Below are 12,832 nucleotides of genomic sequence, written 5' to 3' on the forward strand. Positions count from 1 at the left end.
AGAAACTGGGCCATTTGATAAATATCCCAAATTACAAAATTTAAATTTTTAAAAAATATTTTAAAAGCATCTTCAAAACATACAAATTGGCAAAAAGAGCTTCAAATACTTTGCAAAATCCTCAAATAAAGAGCTATGCATGTGAAGCCAAAGCCTATACAGGAAACTGAATTGGTACGCCGGAAGTTCGATTATTTTAAAAAATAATCGAAACAGAAAACATTCGTACATGCTTGTGATAAAATTCAAAGAACCCAAATCCATTTATTTTTATCATGTTCAAACAACTGAAAAGACACAAATAAAACTTCGCTTCCATGTAATATATGCATCCGATTTTGTAACCACAAAATCAAAAACTATTTTCATCAACTTTTTTTCTTTCTTAAGATATTATTTATTACGCTTTCACATCATTCAAACACAGAAAAATTCCTGACTTTAATCTCATCGATGGTAAAAAGCAAAATCATAGTTGACTTTTCGCTTTTTTTTAAATCTATAATTTATCATTCATGCGATGGCATGTATCAGCTGTAACAAATAATCTGTTATTTGCGCATGCTTTTTCTATGTGATTTGTTGTGTGGTTGATCGCTGGAAGGATTTGTTTACAATGGTAAGCTACGGAAGAATTTATGTTCGTCGACTTAATTCTTGAGTATTTATGAAGTAATTGTTATTTTTCAATTTTGTTTGTAGCATAAACTCAAATATTCTCAAAAGGAAAAAGTGAAGCAATTTATCACCTTCACTCAGACTGGTGAAAAAACAGCTATTTACTGCCTCTCTCAGCACGATTGGAAACTTGACGTAGCCTCTGATAATTATTTCCAAAATCCCGAACTTTATTTTCGAGAACAGAAACCATCTGTTGACAGAAAGAAATTAGAAAACTTATATTCCAGATATAGAGGTATGTAAATGTTAATGCAAATTTGGAAATCCAGGAAAATTTATGCTCAATATTTGATCCACCAATGAATTTTGTTTTAAGCATCAAGTATTAATGTTCTTTATATGCATATATTGTTACTATTTTTATTTGAAAATATTCACTTTTCTATTTGAATTAGATTAGAAGGGATGATTTTTCCTGTTTTGATGTAGAACCAAAATTTACTCTGTAAAATTATTTTTCTTGCATATGAAAGAAGTTTAAATTTAAAATGTACAATTACTGTTCTATTTCATGCAATTCCGAAAATGAAATTTGTCATTTCCTTTAGTTTTAATTGAGTTAGTTTGATACTGCATTCAAGCATGATTTGATGATTCATAGGATTATTCAACCAAATAATGTATTTAATTAGACAAAATACTAAAAAAGTACATTGATGTAGGTAGAGATTGAAACATAGAAAGTATAATTGCTAATGAAAAGTCTGAAGACTATGGTTTATTCTGTTGCTGCAATTAACTGGTAATAATGTAATGAATATTCATCAAAGTATCTGTAAAAAGCAAAAGGATTTTTTCTTTTATAACTGATAATAACAAGACATAAGTAGAACTATATCTTAAAGTTAAATCTGCCTTTAAAAATTCAGGATTCAATCAAATTTCAGTTTGTTGTTAAGATCCAATGAACTTTCAAAATTTTTAATTTGAAACTTATTATGATTTTGTTTATTTAATAAGTCTATTTTCATGTTGTCACAGCTTTATAAAATTAACAAAAGAGTGTTTGTTAATATTAATAATAATATTTGTTTAAAAAAGCTGTTGCTTTGAAAACTCATTTTTTAATTATTAAAATATAGATTGATTTATCTTAAATTTCTTTGCATATAATTAAAATTTAATGTTGTAAGTCATTTTTGGAGTAAGTAAATACTGCTGTTATAGTTTATGCTTTATGAATCATGTGAGAGTTTTTTTCTTCACATATTTATCATTTCAGAATTATAAATTGTTTTCAAACTATAGTTTGTAGGAATTTTAATTTCTGACAAATTCTTTAATGTAATTACCATATAGATGCAGATGTACTAAAATGAAGTATCATGCTCACCAACAAAATGCCTTTACCATGTGTGTTTGCTATCTATCTATATCTATATATGTTTGTCTAAGCAAGATATTTATTTTTATATCCAAAAAGTGATAAGCAAGTAAGTCTCATTGTATGTAAATTACTCTTTATGCTGCAAATATATTGAAAGCAGTTACAATCCGACTGTTTTTATGTCAATCAATTTTCATCACATATTTTCTCAATCAAAGAGGTCCCTAACATATTGTCTGCTTTAATAAGCAAAATAGGAAGGTAATATGTGCTTATTTATAGATAATCTCTTTTTAAAGATGATTATAAATTTTTGATTGAATTCATTTCATAAACTCGTGATGCATGCCAAATGTACTATATCAGTTTAATATTAGAATCATCTGTGTATTTAACAGGAAGAAAAAAGAACACATCTTATAACAATGTATAATTGGATGTTTAATATATTACACAGATAATTCTGTCATTGTGTTACAGGATTGCCATGCTTATGGGAAAATCGGGAAAACACAGGGCATTTAAAAATTGATTAAAAAACAGGGGAAATGCAGGGAAATTTAAAAGTGTTCATGAAAACAGGGAATTTTAAGTTTCGTAGTTATTATTTTCCCGTGTAAAAAATGCTAGTATCTAAGAATTGCAAGAATAAAAGGTCATAGTCGTTGCTTCCAAAAATGAAACAATACGATTTGCAATTATGTTATGCAGAAACTCGCATCTTTTCTACCCCCCCCCTTTTTTTTTTCTGCAGAGATCAGTTCCGTTTTGATTTCTGAGACAGATGTTCTTTTTCCCATGAGATTCCCTAATTGCAAATAAGGAGCAAGCGCAAGATTTCTGTAACTGTGTGAAAGATTAGAATGCATTTCTCTGGCATGAAGAGCAACAATCTGCAGCATATCGCAGTGGTATTTAGTCATTCGCATGTGAGTTTATTGAATGGTTTGTTTATCATCTGAGATTTGATGAGAAAATTTTTTAAAACAATGAGCTGTTCAAAATCCGTAGTTAATACTAAACGGACGGATAAAAAAAATCAATTCTGATTTTGCTGAAAGAGATCAGGAAGTTCCACAATATCTGTTTGTTGCGTACTGCTCGCTTTGTAAGAAAATAATAAGTCTAAATAATATGGGAAAACAGGCACTTATTAGTCATGCCAAAAATGGAAAACAAAATTGTGTTTCAATTAAAAAAGTCATTATTAATATTAGACTTTGTATCTAAAAGGAAGGAAGAAGAAGTGGAAACTACAAAAACACCAAATTTAATGTCTGAATATGAACCGATTTCGATAGTTCAAGAACAATCATTTAAAGCTAAATTTTTATGGACATTTAAACTTGTTGCGTCACATTTGTCCTTTAATGCATTCAATGATATATCAGAAGTATTTTCACATATGTTCACTGAAAGTGAAATAGCTCAAAAATGTACATTAAGCCTTTCAAAACTGTTGTACCTTATTTGTTAAGGATTAGCTCCATGAAACTGATAAATGAAAAATTTACAGAAGTTGATGAAAAATATATGAATTGACAAAAATGAATAAAAAAATAATTTTGCTTTGTAATATTTTCTTTGTTAATTAATCATTAAATGATTTGTATCATAACAAAAATGTTATGTATTTTATTTCATCCAAGTCAAGGAGCATGAAAGGTAATATATCCTTTCCTCCTTAATATATAAATTTTGTCTTGCTAAATTCTACATAATAAATAAAGAGATTGTTTTTTTTATATGTTTAATTATGTTTTTAACAATTAATTGTTTATATACATTGTATTTATAATATTTTATGCATTGCTTCTTGATAATTGAAGCGATGAATATTCTAAAAATATTGATTTTCAAAGTTATAAACACAAAATGAATTTTTTTTCCCTCATTAAAAAAAAAGGCCATGAAATATTATGCCTTCTTGCCTCTAGAGAGCAATATATGATATACTGAAAGAAAAAAAAATTATCTGCAAAATACTATTTCTTCAGTTGTTGAATTTTGGACTTTTATTGTAAAAATTTTTATCAAGTGATATCGTAGAAAAATAAATATCCATTATAATTCCCTAACACTATTAATCATTTAACTATCAGTTCATCTAGTAGCGGAGGCGTTTTCCCCACTAATCAAATCCACTTCAAGATCCATGTAACTTTCTTATTTTGTCTTGTTTGGATACTCTCAAGAAAAGTGTAAACATTACTTTCTTGCTTTGAATTTTGCACTCAAAAACAGCAAAGACACCTTTTTTAACCTTTGGTCTCCCTCTATTAAAGACTTGTTAGATAGTTGAGATTGCCAGTACTTAGCTGTTTATTAAATATACTCACAGATGGTAGGGAAGAACTAATTTGCACTGATCATTGAATTTCTTATCATGAAAATGATTAAAGTAGGGAAATTTTTATATTGCTCTTGAAAACTTATGGGGAAAATTTTTTTAAAAAAATTATTAATATTGTGTGCAAGTGTTTATTACTGCTTTCCTTCAGAAACCAAGCAAAATGTTTTTGAAGATCTTGTTATTGAAATATACCATTAAGTAACCTTTAAAAATATGATTGTCTTGAATGGAATAACTAAAAATATAAGTTAATTCTTTTATGCAGAAATAAAATAAATAAATACTTTGTATCAAAGTTCATTTATAACATAATTACTTGAGAACTTCTTATTAAACAAAACTGAATTATTCATCCAAATATAAATGAAAGTTGTTATAGCTATATACGTATGCTCCACTCTCTTCTTAAACTACTTGGCTGAATTCAACCAAATTTTGTATACTTTTTAATTAAGACAAGAGAAAAACAGTACTGTCAACTTTTCAAAGTACAGATATCAATAAAATATTCAATTAATTAGAAATGAATCAAAATTTTGTCTTATATCCACAATAACTTCAGAGATAATTATTTCAGGAATAATGCCTTTATTTCATCTTAAAATTCAATCTTTGCAGTGATATCAATTTTATTTATGTACAGTTTTTCCTTCAATTGTTATGTTATTTAACTTTAAAAAAAATTATGCAAATGATTTTGAAATAAGGAAATGTGCAGATACTTCTTTGTTAGGTTATGGTAAGACTTTGAATTACTCTACTACTATTTTTTTAAAAATTTCTCTTTTATTTTGTACCTATCTTTTAATAATATTTTTATTGGTTTTAAAGTAGAGATTGAATAATGCTGGAAAGCAAACATAAATCAATCAATCAAAGGCAAAAAAATAAAAAATAATAATAAGCTTTTGCTAGAAACTGAAACTATGTTCAATGCAGTAGTGGCATCACGCTATATGAAAATAACCTAAATTGAACATCTTTTCCCCTATAACCTCAGAAAATTATCCCAGAAAAAATATTTTTACATTATCTTAAAATTAAAAATTTTACTGTTTCAACAATACTACTTTTTTCTGTGTAATTATGTCTTCAATTTTTATTAATTTTTCTTTTAAATTTAATGCAGAAAGTTTTAAAATAAGGAAATATATAAGTACTCCTTTGCTAGGCAAAGTTAACACATAGAATTACTCTACCACTATTTTCCTATATATCTCTTTAATTTTAGTACATATTTTTTGGCAGTGTACTTATTGGATTTAAAGTAGTAATTTGAAAATACCTAAGCCCACTGTTCAAATCCAAATGAAGACTAGAAAAGCAAAACTTTCACAAGCAAATGAAATATTTTTATTTTTTGAGGAACACATTAGCAAAAAAGAAACACCTAAGAACAGGTGATTAACAATTCATATCAAGAATAATTATTGATTTGGTTTATTTTTGAGCTTTTTAATGAAAATTTACTATTTTATTAACTGTTTCAAGATGTCATTCAAACTTTTTTATATTTCAGCATCTGTGAATAAAATTTGCAGTAATAACGTTAAAAAAATATTAATATATTGAGAGTATTTACACATTTTCAAAAAATGATTTTAGTGCTGTTTAATTAATGCTTAAAAAGACTATTTATGAGGAAAGAGCTTTTCATAAAATTTCCTGGGACACTGATTTCCATTCCTCTTCAACTACTTTTCAGAGTCCATTGATTGTGATGAATTTGCAATTAGGGGGAAAATAATTCTTCTCGACACAAACTACAGGCACACTTCTTAGGCAATGTTCCATGGGTGGAGTGTTGTGGAACTTTTCAGAAATAGGCTGAAAAAGGAATGCATATAATACCTATATCAGTCTTCATTTTGCCAAGGAATGTGGTGGTGCTTTTCAAACTATGGCTTTTAACTTTGTCTTGATGAAGTCTCACTTTTGAAAGTCTATGGAATAAATATTTTTTTTTTTAAATATAAATATTAAACTTTCCCTTGACACTGCGTTGAGTAAATTTTAACATCCCCTCCCACTTTCATCTTATTTTTAATAGTTTTCAATGCAGGGCTGCCACAGGTCTTAAATATCAAAATGCTTTTAGAGGCCTCCTAAAAAGATCATAATTTTCAGTTTCAAGGCCTGAAAAGTGGCCCTTTTCTATTTTGAGACCTGAATTTTTCCCTAACTTGAACTTCTGGTACAAAAATTTATGAATGTGAAAATTGATTTATCTATGGTGCAAAATTGAAAATTTTCCTGTGGATTGTAATCTTTGTAAAATGTGTGACGATTTCTGAATAAGCAGAAAATAAATCTGGCAATAAAATTAGTGGCAGGAGAGGTACCATTCATTGCATTCTGGGATGGATACCTGGACATTATGATGTAGGCTTTGGCTTTGAAAGTCATGTTTATTAGCAAGTTTTGGAAATCATGTATAGTGTTCAGAAATTATCAAAATTTAATTGTGAAAACTTATTTCTTTCCCCCTTTTTTAAGCTAAATCTTGGATTCACTAGAGATAAGATTTTACGGCATTTAATATTTCTAAAAAAGATGTTTTTGATTTAAAATTCCAGTGGCAAACATTTATTTTGAGGTACAAACTGAAAAATGCATTATATCATTTTAATGAAAATACAGTGTATAAAAGAAAATGATTGCAATTGTATATAATTGAGTTTTATTCTTTTCTAAGTAAAGTAGTAATATCAAATTCTTCAAAATTTTTGAGATGTGATCCATTAGAAATAGTAAATATTGCCAGTTTTTTTGTATGGGCATTTAGGATGACTTTAACAATTTGTGGAAAATAACCTATCCATTTTTCATGCTTTATCGTGACAAGCTGATGAAGAAAAGAATTTTTCTTGTAATAAAACAATCAAAATTAAAAACCTCAAAGAATAATCTCTTTATAGAACAACAAAATGTAAATGTTGAAATAAATTAAGTTTGTCCATAGCAGGGGCAAGACAAATATATATATATATATATATATATATATATATATATATATATATATATATATATATATATATATAATTACTTTGAAAATCAAAGAAAAAAAATCAATATGCATAGACAAAAAGTAAATGCTTTTTTGATGATTTAAATGAACTAAAAAAAAAAAAAGATGCTTATGGTGTCAGTTAAAGAACCAGTTAAGTTAAAATTCTGAAAAATTTGCAGAGAAAGTTAAATTGACAAATGATGTAAAATAGTTATATTATATTAATTAATAATGAAATCAAATAACTTCTGCTCAGCAAAAGAAAAGGGGGAGAGAAAAAAAATCACATTAAGAAAATATAGAGGAAAAGTTAAATACAATTATTGAATGAAAAGTGAATTAAAAGAACATTAATTTTTTATCTCTTGTAATGATGTTTTTTGTAAATGGTGTATTTCTGTATATTCAAACAAAAAGTTTCCTAACTATTGAAAAAATGCTGTCATTTTTATACTCTTAATGTTTCTATGAACAGTACAATTGTGATGAAAACATGAATGTTCATTCATTTAAAACATTATTCATAATCAATAAATTTTCAAAATGTGAATATTTTTTCTTTATAGTTATTTATGAAGGCAAACTTGAAATGTTAATGTAATCTGGATGGAATTTTCGTGTATTATTATTTTTGCGATAAACTTTTTTTGTTAATAGCACATGAAATCATTATATCCCTGATTGCCTTAAAAATAGTGAGAGTAGTCTTCAGAAACTATTAAGAAAGCCATAAAGTTTCATGCAGGGAAAGGGTGGTAACCCTGTACAAACTGTTATGTATGAGTTTTGTACATCAGCAAAATCTGGTTGACATTATATTTTTAAAAACTTATAAATAAAAAATATTTATAAAAGTTATAAATCTTGATTTATTATTTTTATTGTTGCTATAGCTGTGTTTAAATATTTTGCAATTGCTTTTTGCATTGCTGAATTTTTTTTTCTTGTTACCAGCAGTTTCACTTTAGAAATATTTGAAACAATATGTATCTTTTAGGAATTCTTTTGGAGTTTTCTTTCCATGTAGAAGTAATGATGAAAGTTTTTCCCGTTCTGATTAATGAATTTGCTTATTTTGCCCTTAGAAACTTTAATATTATGTATTTCACAGTGTGTTTGAATTATGGAATTGGAAAAATTTCTCTTCAGAAAATGCAAAAGCATATCTTTCAATCCACAGTTGTTTACATGCAGCATTTTAAATGAAGATTTTAATGTAGCAGACGATATTTCTCACTTCAGACAATTAAATGTTGTCAGAAATTTTAATACACTTGCACTTTTTAAAATTCTTTATTGAAATCATTCTAAAAGTGTATAAATATCCTCTGTATTATGGAGAAATTCACTGATCAGTGTTTTTAAAAAAATTGTCTAGTTTAAATGATACGTTAAATTTAATTGAAATAAAATTCTTGGAAATGAAAGGATTTTGTTTATTATAATATTTAGTTAAAAAATAATTTTTCAATTAAAAATATGCATGAAAGTAAGGATTTTAATCCTGAGCAATGCTGTTAAATGTGTATTGTTCAATTTATATATTGACATAAGGAAGTTGGAATTTTTTGTGTTTATAAACTTTTTCTCAAGTACTAAACCATGTCATGAAAAAAAAAAAAAAATGTGTTAATAATTAAAAAAATAAGTTTTTTTTTTCCCCTCCCAAGGTTGACATGTATTAAAACATTAATGTGTTTCAAAATTGAATTTTAAGTTTAAGCTGAAGTTTGCTATTTATTTTTTATTGATCTGATGATTATTTTTTATTAATTTATAAACGAAAAGTTTAGAAAATCTATATTAGTTTAGCATGTTATGTCATAGATATCAAGGCCTGATAATAGACATTTGATACCTAATTCTAGGCTCTTTTAGATATATTTTCCAGTACTTCATTTATTTAGCTCAGGAAATGGATCTATGTAATTTATTTGCAACGATCTTGCTAACAAAGCATTAATTTCTCATCTCTGATGTGCATTTTTTTTTTTATATAAGTATTTGAGGAAAATATTTGTGCAAAGATAATGAAGTCTATTTTTACATCTGTTTTCTATAAAACAGTATTCACATTTCCTTCTATTTTATAGTACATGTGAAGGAAAAAATGTATTAAATACATATTTATTTATCCAAAAACACAATACAAAGCAATAAAAAAAGGAGACAGAGAAAGTTATTTTCTGCTCTTATGGGCCCTTAGATTATTTTTAATACATATCATAAAAACAGCATAATATGGATTCTTTGAATTAATTTGTCAATAATTTTTTAAAAAAAATGCCTGATCTAGCATATTAAAATAAAGCATGCATTTCTTCCGAATTTCATGTAATAAATTTCTTTTGTACACATTAAAGAAAATAAAAGGTGATAAAGTGTTAGCAAAAATTTCATTTATAATATCTTGTTGTAAACATTTTTATGCTTTTAGCAGACATATATATATATATTTTAATTTATAGATGCAAAAAATTGAGAAATCTGTATGGGGCAATCGAACTCAGGACTGCCAAATTTGACATGTATGGTCTGACAATGTCTTTGGGAATAGGCACTCATTAAGAAAAATGCTTTTTTAAAATTGTTTAGATTTTTTAATTGGTTAAAATTACTTAGAATTTTTATTGGTTATTTTGATTGATAGAATAGAATTTACTGATCACTTAAAAATTTAAAAGATAGCTTTCTAGTGATACTTATCTTGTTTTCAGGAAATTTTTCTTTAGTTTAATAAATTTCTCAAAATTAATTTTAAATATAATTCATAACAGTAATTTTTTTCTGTTATAATGAAGTTGAAATATATATTTGATAAACAAATATCTTGTTTTATCAAATGATTTTCTCTCTTGTTAACATTAAGGTAAAAAATTAGCTTAATTTCTCCATGATGCAAAACTTGTAAAGTATTTTGTACTGCAAGTTTCTTCAAAATATTTTACAGAATCTAGCTTAAATTTTAAAAAAATTAAGCTATTTGCAGTACATAATTTCATAATCTGGATGTATTTGCAGGATTTGATATGTATTATTTCAATGATATGAATTTATGATCATAGCTATTTTTTTCATTTGCTCAATATTAAAAAAATTTGCTTATCATTTAATTGTCAGAACAAAACTGTTTATTTTTACAAATGTTATTTCTGCTTCAAAGTTTTGTATCGAATGATTATTTTAACTGTCATTTTATTTAAAGTAATTAAAAATAGGAATTTTATCAATTATATAATTTTATATATAGATTCATTCATATTATTTATCATATTTAAAATATTTTTAGGATATATTAAAATTTCTGAATATGCCAAGAGAAACATTTTCCATTTCATGTAACGTGTATAGGCTTATTAGGAAAACCAAGTATTGATTGGCAGTCATAGTGAAAATCTGTAGAAATATATTTGTTGGAAAATAACTGCTTGTAAATATACTAACAAGCATTTGTGATTACATGTACAATGGAATGCTGAATATCTATACAGAGCGGGGGGGGGGGGGCTGCTATATGGATGCACAACACGTGATTCATGCTGGTGAACAACAATGCTGCAAATGGCTTTCTTTGATAGAAGATATTTAATTGATACCTTTATTGAAGACTACAAAGAAAAAAAGAAGAGTAGTAAGGGTGCATTGCATATGTGTTATCCCAATTGGACATTATATAAACATTGAAATAAATTTCTCAATGCGATTTTAGTGCTTGTTTAAACCTCAAAACCACGAATGTACCTAAATTTTGAGTGTAAAGATTTGCTAATGTTTCAAATGCAAATAAATGAGGGTAAAGTTTAGACATCTAAAAACAGAAAAAGTTTCAGCTCATTTAAATAAAATGTGACTGGCTTAAAGTATTTTATTCCAGATGCAGTTTCTGAAAAATTGTTCTGAGGAAATTAGGGTAAGATATCAAATTCAAAAATATTATTAAAAACACTTTGTTTCACAATGGTAGTCTAAAATATACAAGTGAAAAGGTAGGAAAATTTTAAATATTAGCAATATAAAAGTTAATTATAGCTATATTAATAATTAGCAGTAGTTGAAAAAATGGATTTTTTTTATCTGTAATTAAAATATTTACGAACTTATTCAAAATTAGTATAATCAAGTTAGTCATTAGTATCAAAATTAGTCCAGTATAAAATTAATCACCCACAAAATTTTATTCATTTGAATAAAATATAAATAAATATCTAGAGCTAGGCAAAGTATCCTGAAATGAATACTTTACCTGTTTCTAGAGAGGATACTTTTTAATTTGGGAATGAATAAAAGCTGGTACAAATAATGTATAAAAATTTTAAATGCAAATTATTAAAATAAATTTTGAAATTTGCCAAATTGTTGCAGTGAGTACTGGTTATTAATCAGCCGCATTAATTTTAGCTCATATTCAATTTTTGTCTTATTTCATTGAAAAATATGTCAGTCGTATTTCTGAAACCATATCATTTGGAACATTCGATTTATACATCTTACACTTTATGCAAATGATAAATGAATGCACCTTTCTATTAACTCTGATATTTACAATTTTATCAAAATTAGTACAAGGATAGATTGTGTTGAAGTTTTCAAGAAATGTATATTTTTTTTAATCAAAAAATAATTCAAAATGGATAAAGGTAAAAAATCAGAAATTTTATATAGGCCAACAGTACTATTTCTATAAACGTTTTTTTCTTTTTTGCTTAATTTAATAATTAAAAAATTAGATGAGTTAAGCATTTAAATTTGAAGTGAACAGAGAAGAGAGCCATGGCCCAGGATAACGTTAATATAAATTTATATCCCTCCTTAAATTTGAAATTTTCAGAAAATTTAGTAAATTCCATAATAATTTTGGTTTCAAAGTTGAAAAATCCTCACTGTCCTCAATTATAGGGTATTAATTATATATAATTGCATTTCATGCATGTGTGCCTTTAATTTTTAATATCTGTGTTTATTTATTCATTTATTGTTTTCAATATATTTGTTTTTATTTGTACTTAAAGATCCTCACGAACCTGATAAAATATCTGTGGATGGCGTCATGAAATTTCTTGAGGATCTGAACTTGTCTCCTGACAGCAGACTTGTATTACTTCTAGCTTGGAAGTTCAAAGCTGCTACTCAGTGTGAATTCAGTAAAGAAGAGTTTATATCTGGAATGACAGAATTAGGGTAAATGCACAGATTTGTATTGTTTGGCTTTTATCTTTTCAAGTCCCTGCTCTTTTGGGGAGGTTAAAATTTTGTTTGGCTTTTATCTTTTCAAGGTCCCTGTTCTTTTGGGGAGGTTAAAATTTTATTTCATTTTTTCCCCTTGTAGTTGAAGAAATTTATTTGCTTTTTGTGAAATAAATCATATATTGTTGTAAATACTAAGTTCAGCTTTACATCTAAAAACCTAATTGGTTATATCTAATACTTCCAAGGATCAAAATAAGGGACTATGAATATTTTT

General features: G+C 26.3%; 1 protein-coding gene across 1 annotated transcript in view; it reads left to right on the forward strand.

The window, feature by feature from the left end:
- Window positions 1–456: 456 nt before the first annotated feature.
- The window catches only part of LOC129958175 (DCN1-like protein 1), a 34,223-nt gene continuing 21,847 nt past the window's right edge, over window positions 457–12,832 (forward strand). Inside the window, exons 1-3 of the mRNA XM_056070431.1 lie at window positions 457–619; window positions 703–916; window positions 12,381–12,549. Coding sequence (XP_055926406.1) covers window positions 617–619; window positions 703–916; window positions 12,381–12,549 — 386 coding nt within the window. The 5' untranslated portion in view covers window positions 457–616. The remainder of the gene's footprint in view (window positions 620–702; window positions 917–12,380; window positions 12,550–12,832) is intronic.

The sequence above is a fragment of the Argiope bruennichi genome, chromosome X1 (genome assembly GCF_947563725.1).
Source record: "Argiope bruennichi chromosome X1, qqArgBrue1.1, whole genome shotgun sequence".
In the NCBI taxonomy this organism is placed as follows: Eukaryota; Metazoa; Arthropoda; class Arachnida; order Araneae; family Araneidae; genus Argiope; species Argiope bruennichi.